This window comes from Mytilus edulis, chromosome 10 (genome assembly GCF_963676685.1).
Source record: "Mytilus edulis chromosome 10, xbMytEdul2.2, whole genome shotgun sequence".
In the NCBI taxonomy this organism is placed as follows: Eukaryota; Metazoa; Mollusca; class Bivalvia; order Mytilida; family Mytilidae; genus Mytilus; species Mytilus edulis.
This window is the reverse complement of record NC_092353.1, coordinates 1,210,235-1,226,826: the sequence shown is the minus strand read 5'-3', so window position 1 is coordinate 1,226,826 and position 16,592 is coordinate 1,210,235. Positions and strand designations below refer to the sequence as shown.

The 16,592-nt window shown below is 31.8% G+C and overlaps 1 protein-coding gene across 1 annotated transcript in view; it reads right to left on the bottom strand.

Moving 5' to 3' along the window:
- The window catches only part of LOC139492141 (uncharacterized), a 48,197-nt gene extending 36,927 nt beyond the window's left edge, over window positions 1-11,270 (bottom strand). Inside the window, exons 1-5 of the mRNA XM_071280282.1 lie at window positions 11,214-11,270; window positions 9,261-9,350; window positions 7,465-8,167; window positions 4,804-5,080; window positions 2,352-2,435 (exon numbers count right to left, since the gene is read on the bottom strand). Of these exons, the coding sequence (XP_071136383.1) occupies window positions 2,352-2,435; window positions 4,804-5,080; window positions 7,465-8,163 (1,060 nt within the window). The 5' untranslated portion in view covers window positions 8,164-8,167; window positions 9,261-9,350; window positions 11,214-11,270. The remainder of the gene's footprint in view (window positions 1-2,351; window positions 2,436-4,803; window positions 5,081-7,464; window positions 8,168-9,260; window positions 9,351-11,213) is intronic.
- Between the last annotated feature and the right edge of the window lie 5,322 nt (window positions 11,271-16,592).

Sequence of the window (16,592 nt, the reverse complement as noted above, 5' to 3'; positions counted from 1 at the left end):
ATTTAAATGTCGGTTTCAAACGTCCAACTTGCGATTTTTTTTTCAGTAATGCGGAAAACTTGTACGCTGATGTCATATTAAAACTAAGGTTTCAACTCTCTCAGGCAAAGTTGACCTAAGATGAATTTTGCTATTTATTTTAGGATTTTTTGTCAGATAGCTCTTCAACGGGTTCTTTTCTTATACATCTTCGGATTTCAAATGTTTGGCTTTGAGCGTTCCTGATGTATGTAAATCCAGAAAAGCGCTTCGGACGCATGAAATTATTAAACGTTTTGTTTTATCCTTTTAAAGACGGACAATTCTTTTCTTCAAAACAATAGAGAGAAAACAACAGGAAAATTACTCATGACTTTTTTGAAAGGCCGGTAATATGTTTTTTTCTCCTTTATTTGAAAGAGAACACACAGCACTTTACCTCTTGCATTTATGTAAAAATAACTAGTAGAATTTTTAAATACTTGAAACTTTTTTTCTTCTTCATTTTTTCGAGTTGGCGGGATAAACTTTTGAATCTTTAATTGATAGTATATACTTATAAATACTGGTTAACGTGAAAGAATTAAGCCTGACTGTTTGATATAATGAGATCGTTTTAATTTTAGATAACAATAAAGCAAATATTGTGTAAATATTTGGAAAAATACGAAACTGAGGTTACTATGGTGGCAAAACTTAATTGATGGCCACCATTTTTTGTCAACATATTTTGTTCCTAAAATCCTGAAATATCTTCACACAAAATAATAAGTGGATTCTTTAAAATTCTAAAGAACTTTTGGATAATTTTAAATCTCGGTATTTTTGTGAAATTAGTTTGATTTTTCAACCCTGTATACCACCATTTCCCATATGAAATTATAATTTTGAAAACACTTTGAACAACAACATTATTTTATATTTCTTCCTGTGTGACGTTTACATTCTGACGTCAAACAAGCTCCTCTGCACTACAAATGATGTGAATGCAGGCACATGACTTCAAATATTTAAATGTTTAAATGGGTATGGGTAAATATTTAAACAGGCTAGGTAGGTTAACAGCATGCTACACATTCATTCTTTCGAATTTTAACTATTGTCCAGTAATTAGGCACTACTGTAGTGAAAAAATTTATTTTAAAATGGAAAATATTGAAGAAAGAGTTCTAAGATTCATTTATGAAGATTATGATATTCCTTACAAAAAACTGCTAAAAAAAGCTAAATTACCATCTTTAAAAATAAGAATAAAAACAATTGCAATAGAAACATTTAAAATAATTAACAAAAAAAAGTCCGAGCTACCTTCGTGATTTGATTGATATAAAAATTAACAAGTATGATTTAAGATCCCTAGAGTTCGAACTTCTAAGTATGGCTTAAGATCGTTTCGCTATAATGCTGCACAAATCTGGAATAAGCTACCGAACAATTGTGAAATGGAAACATCTTTTGACCAATTCAAAAAACTTGTACAAACATGGCATCCAGGTTACAGCTCATACCAGTGCATTGCATGCATATAGTGTTTATGCCTGTTTTATTTTACTTTTATTTTTGTGTGACTTTATGATTTGTGCAATCTTATTCTTAACTTGTGCTATGTGTTAAGTGTACTGTTTGCTTTTAACTTATATATGTCATTTATGGTATCTTACTATGCATTATATGTTTAAAATTGTGTTGCTTTCATGACTTTTGTATGTGTGTATTATTTGTGTGTGTATTGTATTTTGTTATTAAGTCGATTTGAAAAGCTCACTAGAGCTTGTGTTTATGTAGTTGATTGAATATCGACTCTAAATAAAACTTTGAATCTTAATAAAACTTCGAAATCCTGTATGGGTTGATTTAAAATAAATATAAGTAAGCAATTAATGTGGTTAAATTTTTGATATATACTTTTTGTGTCTCTTATTTATTGGTTTGTTTTATTCTAGATGGGACTGTGATACAGTGATGACTGCTGTACCCATATTTTGACAATTTACGTATTATGTTCTTTTCATACATCGTTGTAAATATAATGGCATTTGATGCGACTGTCATACAAGTGAGAGGTTAGCACTATAACACCAGGTTCAATTCCCATTTTCTAATTTGAAAATGCCTGTGCGAAGTCAGGAATATGACAGTTGTCCATTCGTTTGATGTGTTTTATCATTTAATTTTACCATTTAATTAGGGACTTTCCATTTTGAATTTTCGTTGCAGTTCAGTATTTTTTTATTTTACTTTTGAATATTGCATAACAGTACTTATACAATTCCACCAAAACATTATTTATGAAAATTGTGTTCGTAGAACATAATTGTATCGTGATTTTGTTATTGAAAAAGCTTTAAAGACAAAATATTAACAATACATACACTCTTGACTCGTCGTTGGATTAGTTTCATTTGTCAATTGTATATCAAAGCTAATCTGATCTCTCTTATGTGACATCGCGTTTCCTATAATTGAAAAAATCTGGAATTTAAACAATAGACTTGGAACTTATATAGTATCTAAAATATACCTAAATATATATTTGGTTGATAGGATATAAAAATAACTATATTTAGATATCTAAAATGCCAAATTTAAATTAGTAAAGGCTCTACATTTTAACTATATCTTAATCTCGTTAATCAATTAAAGAGATATACTAAAGGTAACCAACATCAAACATAGTATATGGCAGATATACCAAAACCCGAGATGGCCAGGTTAAGACGTAGTTGTTCACACAACTCAAACACGAGATTGAAATTATCCCGATTCGAATAAAAGTTAATAAGACGTAAAGGCATATTAATAAATATATGAATTTTCTAAAGACAAAGTACTTTGGTTTTTCGATTCGTTTAGTTGATCTACTTCACAAATGATATGAAGATATTGACTGGAGATAACTTCATATACGAAATTGGTAATGATCATTGTCGTAGCTTGTGTAGTTGTTCATGTTATTCCCAAATCTTTGTTGAAATTTATATACATATATAATCGCAGTATTCATGACCACTGACCCTTTCAATCATTATGCAGTTTTACACGGTATCTTTATAGTGTATTGCTTCGAAATTAAATCAAATATACTTTGAAATGAGAGGGAAAATACAAAGGGGGCATTGATTATTGATGAATTGAAGAAAAAATGACAACGCTTTGAAAAAAAAACCCCTCCAAAACGTCTAAAATACAAACAAATTCATATTACACTACATAGATAAAATAATGATTGCGCGAAACTAACCTCACTAATAACCGGGGATAACAATTTTTCTCCGGATGGTAATTAGCTCCTGCTTTCTATGTGACACCCATAGTGCTTCGGATGTAGTATACATCCGTTGATATGAGATATTACTACCAAGGAAAAAAAAAGACTCTATTGTGATAAAAGAGGGACGAAAGATACCAAAGGGACGAAAGATACCAAAGGGACAGTCAAACTCATAAATCTAAAACAAACTGACAACGCCATGGCTAAAAATGAAAACGTCAAACAGAAAAACAATAGTACACATGACACAACATAGAAAACTAAAGAATAAACAACACGAACCCCACCAAAAACTAGGGTGATAAACTAGGACACATATAGAACACAACGGCCAACAAGGTCGTGCTTGCGTTTGTAAAATCTGAAATTCATGAGGCAACAAATGTTTCCGTTTTAATGTGTATGACTTTTTGTCATGCTTTTTATTTGTTGATTTAAAATGTTAATCCTGTTTAAGAAAGCAACACTATTTAAAATGTGTAATCAAAGGACTAGATAATCTCTATTGCCAAAAAGATCTTGAAACAATAGCAAAATAATCTAGGAAGAAAGAATGGAAACGTCAGTATATAGAAGTATTTATATTAAAAAAGGACAAGGACTCCAATTTTAATTTTTTCTATTTAAGAAAACAAGCTTTCAACAAATTTTTATTATCGATTGTGCAAGTTTCTATGTTTTGACTACTTTTAGATTCCCATTCATAGAACTACTATTTCTTACGTCATCGCCCCCAAGGGTGACTGGGGAATAGAAATATGGTTACTTAGTCTTCTCCCGACCGGCAGTACCACGCTTGTCGAAGTGGGGCGTCCGTTTGGCTGTGCGGGATGTATAAAGTTCGCAGTCACGTCCGGTCAGAATGGGGACGTTAAATCCGATGTCTCGTGTAAAGAGAGTGCCACGCTCTTTGCACGTTAAGAACCCTTGCAACAACTCTTTGAGGGCCCGTAGGTGGCCAGTTGCAAGGCAAAATTTCTGTCCCTATCCAATATACTCTCATTTTCCAGTGGCAGTCCAAATTTCCCCGACCATCATCCCAAATGGCCTCCATTATGACAACCTACCTATTGTATTTATTGTGAACTTTTTCTCGTCCTGAATATTCATGAAATATTTGCCACTGGACGTTAAGCAAACAACAATCAATCAATTAATCTTACGTCATCGTTCAATGACTTCTTTCACATAGATTGACCTCGGGTAATCAGGTCATCAAAAGCAGACGACGATGGAGTATGATTGAAAAAAAACCCTTAAAAATTGACCTTGTCGATCAGCAGACATACAATTTCTACGTAATTCCTTAATTTATCAACGGTTACATCAGTAAATAAGGAAACATGCATTGCCGCTAATTTTTTATTGTACATATTTACTTGTCTATTTATTGGCATTTTGCATAAGTTGTTTTGTTCTGATCTCTTCGACTTATGAGGTTTCATTATCGCCTTTGAAACGTTTTTCCGTTAAAGTCACAATACCATGGTATATCAAGACCCTTAATGTGAGCTAGTAATCGATTAAAACAGTTAAATACTGACGATAAATACCTTTAATGATTTCTTTATGAATAGCGCATAGAAGACTTTCTTCTTTTTGTTGATGTTCCTCGATAGCGCCTTTCAGTTCAATTGTTTGAAGTTCGGTAAATCGTTTTCCTTTGGAATGGCAAGCTTCTACTGTATCCGATATTTCAGTAGTCACTGCTAATAGTTGCTTTTGAGATTCCTTTTTATCCAAGTTTCGTTGTTCTTCTGATTGTTTGGACAATGTATTCATATGATCTACCAGTTTTTCCGATTGGTGTTGAATAACTCCATTCACATTCTGTTGTTGAAATATTAAACCAGTTAGTTTAACATATGCAATCATATAACTCAAAATGTGTGAATCGACAATTCTTGTCACTCGTTTTTAACAAAAAAAAAGCTCGTTTTGTATAATTCTTTGTCCTTTATGGTTTATAAGTTCAATAAAATTTGAAAAACGGAAATATGTTGAACCCAAGCATCACTGATAAAACAGTTATTGCGGTTTTGCGCATCTTGGTACCGTTAATGATAGCGCAAACGATTGGGCAGATTAAATTGATTAGAGGTTGAATTCAATTGTAAGTTTGTTTAAAAATAGCTAATATTGATTAAGTGGAGACGATGCTTTTATCCCCCAAAATAGTTTATCAAAAAGTACACATGCCTTGTAGATAAATAGTAAAGGAGCTACTCAACAAATAATTCAAATTGGTTTACAAGTTTCCCTTTTTGTCCTCTTGCTATTTTGTTTCCATGTAACGTAAACGTGACAGCAGTTTTTTTGTATGATAGGTTGAAGTGCTGTTTCCCTTTAAGATGTGTATCGTTTTGTTTTATTTACATCATTGTCAAGTCATCAATATAGGTGTCGGCGTTTTTGATAAATGGATCTATTTATATATATATATTTGTTTGATTTTATTAAACCGTGATTTATGTTTACAGTTTTGGCTGATAGTTTCCAATTATTGTCATATTATTCAATTATGACTTTTTGGGTTACTGACTCAATTTTGTCAATTTAACGTAACTATAAACAACTGCCATATAAAAAAAGAGAGGTTTATCTAGCTATAACGCCAGATTTATACTACCAATTGATTGGAAAATGTCTTTACCATTTCCGGAATATGGCTCTTTTTTCCACTGCATTCGTTGGTTCATTTTGTTTGAATATTGGAATTTTTATTAACATTCACTTTTTGAAGTTATCTTTATGCATGAATGACTTCTTTCAAGGTGTGCATCTTGATGCCTATTACGAATTTGTTTTCGATATTAATTTAAAGCAAAAACAGTGTTTAATATCTAATATTTGATTGTATTAGTTTGATGTATTCGCAATTTTTACAAAGTCACAGAATAAATCTTGATAGTTTGTATAGACAGATGTCTATTGTCAATGACTGTGTGTCACCATATTGATGTGTTTCGGTGATGTATAACGTCTGATTGCTGTCATTTTGACGTTTAAAATTATTTTTTTTAAATTGGAGAACATATTCAAACCGTTCAAATTGTGAAATCTGCAAGAGAAACAGTACTGAAAAAATATTGATCTAATACTGATGTCTCTATATTTTTGTTTATCGTAAAGGACACAAATAAGATTGTGCATCAAGCCAAATGAAATTTCCATTCTAGAATTTATGTTTGAGAAAAAAACCCAAACAAAGAATAGTACCATGATACACGCATTAACTCTACCAATCAAATTGCAATATATCAACATTGCGACAAATAATATATCTGCAATAATGATAATCATATCTGTGCAGGTAAAGGCAACAATTACCTGTTAACGTAATCTATGCCTGGGATAAGAAACTTCTTAGTTCATGGAAAAATTCAAAATTCTGTAAACAGGAAATTTATATAAATGACCACATTATTAATATTCGTGTCAATATGGGACATTTTATTGGTTTAGTTGTTGTAAATTTTAGACCCCTCCTAGGTAAAAATATGAAAAATATGCTTATTTCGAAATCTTACTAGGGCAAAAATGTCACACATGTGTCACGCATGTACTTAAAAACGCATGTGTCACATGTGTCACGTGTGTGTAACATGCGTAATACACATGTTTCTCGCATGTGAATTACATGTGTCAGAAATACACCTGTGTCACGCATGTTCACATGTGCGGCATTATACCAGTGTATGCTCAAAGCTAGAACATTTGAAATTTAAATATCTTTGAAGATTGATGAACCCAAAAAGGACAAACACTAAAGCTAAACAAGGACAAGGAACCACAACTATGCACGAAGGAGTGACAAAACCTTAATTGTTAATAATAAGTTTTTTTTATCACATTGAAATAACACATTATCCGTATTGTCATTTCAAGACCGAAAAACTGGACACATGGGGCTCGTACCAAATTGGACCTATTTTCTTCCCCTACAGAGGTATCGACCAAATGGTAGTAGCAGCATTACCAGATTTACTGCACAATACATGTGCTTTGACAACTAGTGCCTCTTCAGATATGATCGATTCTTTAATATATGAAAATCAAAAATCCTATAAAAAGGTGGCAGTACTGATAAGACTAAAAAGTAACTAAATTTAAGCTATTCCATCGTGATGCCTAGTCATGACAAAATATGAGTTTACTTGATCAATATTATAATATCTTGCATTTAAAAAAAAATAATATAATTAATTACTTACATTGTTTATTTCCGCTTTCACTGCCTCAATTAATGGTGCAATCGTGTCCATGCTGTAGTCTGCATATTTGAAAGTGTCAACCAGTAACTCTATAGTTTCCTTAAAAGCTGGTTGTGCATGGACCTCCCCGGCTAAATTGAGAACAGAGCATTCTAACTTTCCCCACCATGTTTGAAGCTCACTTTTTGTAAGATCACTTATATCATGAACGTGGCATAACTGGTTTCTTAACTTCCTAATCGTGTCCAACCATAGCATATTGTTAGCGGATAACTGAACACAATTATATATAAGTGCGTTCAGCAGAGATATATCATAAGTCTTCGGATTAGTGTCTTTCTTTGCTGTTATGCAGCATAAACATTTCTGAAAAATCCGACCTCCCGATCCCTTCGTAAAATGACCAGATTTTGAATTTCCAACATCATATAACTTTTTAAACTGATTATTTCCTAGGCGAAATGTATATACTGTTGGTTGCAATGAAGGGAGCTTGGTACATTGACAGCACTTATAATCCCCAACAAGATGAAATAGTTCATGTTTGTGATGTTCTAGAAAAGTAACAATGTCGTTGTTGTAATCAGATTGACATAGAACACTGCTTATAAAATACGTTCTAACGACTTGCAATGATACTTTATGGGAAAACATAAACAGTCTAAGAAACAGTTTTTCAACATTCAAGTTTGACGCCATAGCTCTGAAATGAAGTGTAAAATTAAATTGGTATTGAATTTGAATACTGAAGAAAATAGTTTCATGTTTTGCACCAATAATATACCAGTTTTAAGATAAAACATGAGTTCTTATTTTTTTTATTCTAACCGAAAATACTTTTTTTCCAAAAGAAAGGGGTTCATATATTCTATAAAATTTATATTTGAAACCAATTTAATACCTTTCAAACGATTATATCATATATAATTAACCAAACAGAGATGACTCTAAACATATGTTGGGAACATTCGAAGGAGCAACATCTTGTCACTGTCGAAACTTTGGAAAAAATAAATATCCAGAAAGATTCTGTCCTTTATGCATTTGTGAATGTATTAGCATCCTGCATGATGCCTAAATCCAAGTTTAAACATTGCGGAAGGAATAAACTGACAAACAGTATATAAGAAGAAGTAGTATGAGTGCCAATTAGACAACTCTCCATCCAAGTCATCATTTGTAAAAGTAAACCATTATATGTCAAAGTACGTTCTTCAACACGGAGCCTTGGCTTACACAGAACAGCAAGCTATAAAGCCCCCGCCACCAACAATAGTGTTCAACAATTCAAATGGGAAAAAAACAACGATATATAAAAACGAGAAATGAGTAACATTTATGAACCACGTCAACATACGACAATCACTGAACAACAGGTTCATGCATTATTTTACCCATAAATGGCAACGATAAAAATCTATTCCCGTTTTTTATATTAAAGGAAAAAACCTGACATTATCCCATTAATTCTGTATGTACTAAGATCCTTTAGAATATTGTTATTCTAGGTGGAAAATCCCGAACTAATTTTCATCTAACACCAACTGGGTTAAATTAAGCGCACCCAATCACACGCTTATTCCTACTGCATAATATGATAAAAAAAAGCATAAAAAGGAGTATGGAACTGTGGAACGAGTCAAAGAGACAACAACCGACCAAAGTTATCTTCCGCCTTTATTTGTATGTCATGGAAGTGCAAGTTATGATACCTGAAGAATCATTCGATTCGGGTTGAAACGTGCCTGCTTTAAAATTATGTTAAATTATTTAAAATTAATAACTTGAATACTTACCTCACTCTTCTTAAAAGCTGGGTGCCATTAACAAACGTGTCAATACTTATAAAATGTCACTGCTGTTGCCATGTTTTGATTTCAGCCATTCTGTAAAGATGTAGAAATTGTCTGAGGCCTATGTTAAATGGCAGATTTCATTGTAGAAGCGAGAAAATATGGTTGTACGTGTTTAATGATTTTCGCATCAGAAATATAGTTCATTTAAGGGAGCCTATATAGGTCAGAACTAACTGCTGTATTAGTTTTAATATCGAGAAAATACAAAAAAGAGCACGGTAGAATTTGCATTCCCGAATTTAGGTTGCTTGTTTGTGTACCATACCTAAGTCAATGTATCTAAACAGTGTGATTGGACAGAAAATACAGTATCAACTAAACATGTTTTTCCCAAATTGAGGGATGAATCAGGTGTAGAAAACTATGAAATAATTAAACAAATGAAAATGAATTTTTGAGAATTGTTTTAAATTTTGTATTCACTGCACGATAAAAGACCTAAAAACACTAGTGGCCTTAGGTTTTTAAAGATAGCAAAAAAGGTAAACGGCCATGATACACATTCAAATTCATTTCTGAATAGTAAAATGAAAGTACTTCAGTTTACTGTGAATGTAGAATGTTTTAAAAAAGACTATCATTATCCATTATGGACCACGAAATACTACCATGTCACCTAAAATTTGAATTTACCTTCAACAAAATATGTTATAGGCAAATTATAGCAGCTAGCCAAGGACATGTAGCAAGTCCTCAAATCTCAGATATAGCTTTATACCAACATATAAATAAAATTCTAAATATCTTTCCACACAAAAACAAAATATTATTTCATAAACGTAGGAAAGATGATGGATATATTTTGTTTCAAGGTACTACGGAAGAAGTTAAACTTCTTTTCGATATAGCAAACACAAACCACAACCTACTGCAATTTACTTATGAAATTGACAGACAAAGTTTAAAATTTCTAGACTTAGAAACGTATAAAGGACAGAGATTTAAAAAAAAAAAATATCTTAGATATTAAATGTTTCACAAAATCAACTGAAAAATTCCAATATCTACACCAAAATTCTAACCACGCTAAAAGCTGTTTTAAATCCTTTATTAAAGGTGAAGGAATAAGAATTCTTAGAAATACCTCTGATCCTGACAATTTTAATGAAAGAATAAACTTATTTACAGAAAAATTATTACAAAGAGGTTACAAAATCTCTTTTGTAAATAAAATATTAAGAAATATTTCCCATACAGAAAGATTAAACAAATTAACAAACAAAGAAACAAGCATAAACAAAACCACAGATAACTATAATATATCTTTCATAACACAATACCAGGCTAATGCGGAAAATTTACAAACCATTATAAGAAAACATTGGCATTTAATTCAAGACAACCCACAGTTCAAAAATCTCTTTGATAAAAAACCTACAATAGCATTCAAAAGAAACAGGAACATTGGGGAAATCGTTAAGAAATCAATGTCTCCCAATAGAAATTAATTAGACAGTTACACTAAAACCAAAGGAAGGTTCGCTGACAAGGCAAAATGCATACTGAAACGTATCTTAAACTAAATCTAATAACCAAAAACCAGTGATCCATACGTTGATAAAACGAACAATGATAAATAAAAGGTACAATGATAAATGAAATGTACAAAATAATAAACAAATAAACATTTAGAGAATATAAAACATAAAAGGACGATCTCTGAAGAGAGTTACCTGGAATATAATTCCGAAAGAACTCGAAACATTGTAAACGTAGCACGTAATCAATGTAAGGTCGGAAATGTGATCCATACTATAAACGGGTGGATATTGGATCAATATACCTACAGTTTATCTTCGATTTATCAATTTGAATGTCCTTTTTGTATCTTTCATCTCTCTTCTAAGCAAAGATCAAAGGTAAAAATATGTCTACTTACATATATCAAAATACCTTGCTTCTTTCTTTCTTCTCTCCATTTTCTTGTATTTTGTAAAGATTCATCAGGAAGGTAAACTATTACAGGAAATACGTCATTGGTTTCTACAGGTAAGTTGTTCGTGTAAACAAATCAATTTTAATCGATGTAAATATCAAGTTTATGATGTGTCGTTTGTTTTCTCTTATATTTGAGTGTGAATTTACATTACTATAAGACGTGTCACGGTACTTATCTATCCCAAATTCATGTATTTGGTTTTGATCTTATATTTTTTATTCTCATAGGATTTTGTCTAATGCTTAGTCCGTTTGTATGTGTGTGTGTGTGTTACATTTTTAATGTTTTGTCGTTGTTCTCCTCTTATATTTAATGCATTTCCCTCATTTTTAGTTTTTTACCCCGATTTCATTTTTTGATCGTGGATTTGTGAGTTTTGAACAGCGGTATTTAACAGTTATCCCACAAGGACGCGGTGTGTCAGTGTAAGATCATCCCGATGGCTGACACACCAAGTCTGAATGGGATAACTATTTTACATCCCAGCTCTTTTAGATTAGACGAAAAACCATTTACAATTCATAAAATCTAGTTTAGAACGCCACACAACCATTATAATATACTTCATATATTACTATATGATGTATACCCTTTATGACCCCCGAACACGATGAGTAGATATCAAACAATGTCAACTCGCCTCACTTTCCTATTGGCCCCTACTGTATAGAAAAAAAAATCGCCTCACTCTTAAGCTTGTTTACCGACTCGCCCAACTTTAAAAAAAGTGTAAAATCAAATTGAACAATCAGTCTGACAACTCACTTGTTAACGAAAAAGGTTTAAACCCCACTGAATAAAGGTCTGCCAAATCCCCCCACTTATAAAATGATCTTGCTTTCTTTAAGTATGTTAAATTACTGTTTGTATGTATCCAGTCGTCCTGGTGTAGTGGTATGTGTCGTGGCTTAATATGCTAAAGGCCCTGAGTTCGAATCCCAGCATATACACTGGATTTTTTCTACGTGAATTTTGATAGATAGCCTTTTCCGTATAATTAATTGTAAGTTTTATTGCGGATTTCACATTCCCGACAAAATGTTACAGAACAAAGGAAAGCATGCATAACAAAGAAACTCAAACTGGGGTGATCTAGTAGGGTTGATCCGGCTGAGATCGTCCCTGTTAGAACAAAGAAGCTGGGATGTAAACTACTGTTGCCTTTATTTATGCTCGCTTGAATAAATTTTCTTATTCGAAATATCAATTGACACTAAGAAGTTAAAGGGATTATCAAATGTCTTTAGGTAATTAAGTTCGGAGGCTGTAATAGTGATATTTCGTATGTTGTGCGTCTTTGATTTGACAATAAGATGCGTGTTTAAAAAAGTAAAGTAACTATGAACAATGATGTAAATTTGAACGATCAATGTTCAGTACAGTGATAAAATTAAAGCATTTTAACTATTTCCGATGATATCTATGTTGTTTTTATTATTTTACAAGCAGCACATGATTTTTCATGTTAACTTAATTGGACTACATTTCCTAATGATTGAAAGATGAACGATGTGTATCTAATGTCTATAAACCTAGCTCTATATATGATTATTTGTTTTAGTAAAATTACACTTCACAGATTATGTCGAAAATGAAAAGTTTCATTAATATCCTTTTATTGTATAGTGATACTTATTCTTATAGATATTACACAGTCAGGAGCATCTGGCTGTCTTTTAAACAGTAGTCAGTACTAGATAACATTATTTCTAAATATCAACTTGGCACTTTGAGATAAAGTAGGCGTATGCAATGTAGTGGGTCATTCCTCTTGTCATTCTAGCTTTCACTTGTATGACAGGCAATTCCATTATATTGACAAAATGTGTGAACAAAACAAATAAATTATGTAACACAAAATGTTTGAAATATCTGTTATGGTTTTCCTTTTTTGAACATTTTTCGCCCTTAATATTCTGTCAGTATTTAAGCACGAAATTACTGTGTGGGCAGGAAATAAAATAATAGGTTTGATTTATCATTAGAGATATTATTTATTACCTGTAGAGATAGAATCTTGCATTTTGTCAAGGGTTATGATTTTCATTAACATAATTTAACATACAAATAAACAAAAACCAAGAAAATACCACAAGGTGATACATTTTCATTGTGCCAGTCCATGTAAATCGTCAACGATTTACACTTTAGATTCTAAAAATACTTCAATACTATACTGAAATTATCAGACTTTTGATCAACATAAGCGTTATCTCTACTAGGACTTTTTTTTCTCTTACATGACTATTTCAAATATCGTTGAAGCACTTTCTTTGTGGGAGTTTTTTCCGACACTTCAAGTACTTCTTGACAAATTTAGGCAATATCTGAAAACATGAACAAACAATTGCAAAACAATTTAATTTTTTTTAACTAGATTCAGTTAAAATACTTGCTAGTTCTGAGACAAACTGGTTCACAATCAAGTGCGGAAATATTACATCAATTTGGGTGTTTTAAAGTGACACGTTTCTTAATTTCACATTTCATTTTTGAAACTAAATACAGATTCAAATCAAAATAATTCTCTGGATATGCAATATTTGACAAAATTTGGAGCCACTGAACAAATTCAGAAATGTTTTCATTTTACTTTTAACCAACAACTATGTCAAGAACTGATAAAATAGCTATGTTTCTTTTCCAGAAACGTAAAACTGTTTGAATCTCACTTGTCAAATTAATGTTAAGCTGAAGAACCAGTGCACTGATTCTGTGACTAAACACTTTCAAAACTAACAAAATAATCTACAACATCAATGATGACACCATCAAACAAACAAAGTTGTCTGCTCTATGGCTGGGTTGTTGTCTCTTTAACACATTCCTCATTTCCATTCTCAATTTTAAGGTTTTCTTCAAACAAAAACACGACTAGAAATGAATTAAAAAATTCGTCGCATTTGAAAACAATATAGCCCAAAAACAACTGTATTCCCGCGGGACCTAATATGAGGGGGTGGTTCCGTAAATAGGATACATTCCAAGGTACTAAGAATAATATTGAAGCCAAAAAACAAAAAGAAAATTGATGAAAAAAATAAAGACGTATTAAATTTAGACATTTAACAAATCAAAACAACTGAGTAACTTTCAGACTAACTCTTCCTTAACTCGTATACGAAACCAGTTTTGCTTAACCATTAAGTTACTACAAGGCTTGCAGGTAGTGCTTTACATGCTTCGCACTTCAGACAGGCAACCCGTCTTCATCCGTTTTATTTATAATGTGCAACACAGGAAACATTCTTCTTTTCCTTTTTTATTCATATCAAATTTTATGACTATTTCTTTTAAATAAATTTATTCAAAATCGTATTAAAATAATAGCATTGCAAAGATATTACAAACACCAAATAAACAAAGGAACTCAACTGTAAGTGTTGGTAAATATATATGAAATAGATAATCAAATTTTATTGAATATCAAGCAAAAAAACAAACTACCTAAAATAATTCACTACAAAAAAGAAAATAAACCATTCCAAAAAGTTAAATCACAAAAACACTGACCCCCGAGGAAAAATTCAAAACGGAAAGTCCCTAATCAAATGGCGAAATCAAATGATAAAACACATCAAACGAACAGACAACAACTGTCATATTCCTGACTTTATACAGGCATTGTAAAATGTAGAAAATGGTGGATTGAACCTGGTTTAATAGCGCTAAAATTCTCACTTGTATGACAGTCGCATCAAATTTCATTACATTGACAACGCTGCGTGAACAAAACAGACATATACATTCATCCCATTACTACAAATGTATATGAAATAATATTTGGCACCAACAACAAATAGACATTTATCATGTTCATAAAATGTTTAATTTTAGAATACAAAATGTATTTCACATTTTCTTAAAAAGTCACAAAAAAGTAAACAGATAAGGAGTTCAACTTCTACTTATGTACGGACGAGCTCTTTAAATCTCAAAATTATAATTCAAGAGTTGTTTCCAATAGCGAAATAATATCGGGCAGACATCTAGGTGGATCTATGTTGTAACGGTTGGAAGTCGTTGTTTTCGTTTCGCATGATGTTATGCAAGGTAAAGTCCACCAATGTAGATCTGACGATGGTATTTTTAACATGTAATATCGGTTTCATCACTCCAATGATATTATTAAATAAAGCCCAAATGGAGGTGTCCGGATAACATTTCTTTGCCAATATTATCCCATAATCATTTACTGTGGATTAATTTATTTTCGTGGGAATCAATTTTCGTGGATTAAGGAAAACTAACATGTTCGTGGATATTCAATTTCGTGGTTTTGCCGAAGTCTGCATACAGGCTTATAGAGAATTTGTTATTCGTTGAACATTTAATTTCGTGGTTCACCTGTACCCACGAAAGCAACAATATAACCAAATAATCAAAAAAATATTTCTAGATTTTCAAATAATTAAGAAATATTTTGTCTGGTAATCAAATAATCACTATAAAAATGGGCAAGTAATAACATAATCAAAATACACGTGAGGAGACCCATTAACGTAACGTAACTGTGTGCCACTTAGGACAGATTGGGTTCATATATGTGCTATGGTCTGTAAAAGCAAGAAGCGTTCCTACTTTTATAATATTCTTACGAACTATTTGTTTCTGTCTACACTAAAAAAAAACACAAATAAAGGCAACAGTAGTATACTGCTGTTCGAAGGCATAAATAGATTAAGAGGAAACAAATACTATTAGAGGAAATTAACGAAACAACAGAACGACTGAACTGGTACGAACACATACGCCAACATACATAGAAACAAAGTCAGACCGTCATAAACTCCCTATATACAAAATATCTAGCTGGAGATTACAAATCCAAATAATTGAGTAAAAACCATGAGATAAACCAACCCAACCTATAATTACTACTCCTGGCACCATTTAAACCAAGTAAGTACAACAATTTTACAAACATGTATTCATACATTAATTCGTCTTCGATCAATTGCCACAAAAGTGGAAAACAATATTGTAACCAAACAACTATAAAAGCACACAAACAAAAATATATAAAAATCTAAGAAAATACCAAAAGGTGATACATTTTTAGTATGCCAATCCAACTAAATTGTCAATGATTTAAACATCCGGTTCTGAAACCATTTCAATACTGTACCGCAATCATCAGTCTTTTAGCATCAACATGGGCTTTAAGAATTTTATCAGGCCATTTTCGTCGTACATGACCAATCAGACTTAAGTGAAAAAGTATTTTAGATTACATTTTCTCTGATACCTTGAGTACTTCTTGAAAAATTTAGACAATATTCAAACCTCACTAGCTGTAAAACCCGGTTAAACCAATCATTTTCTACATAAGA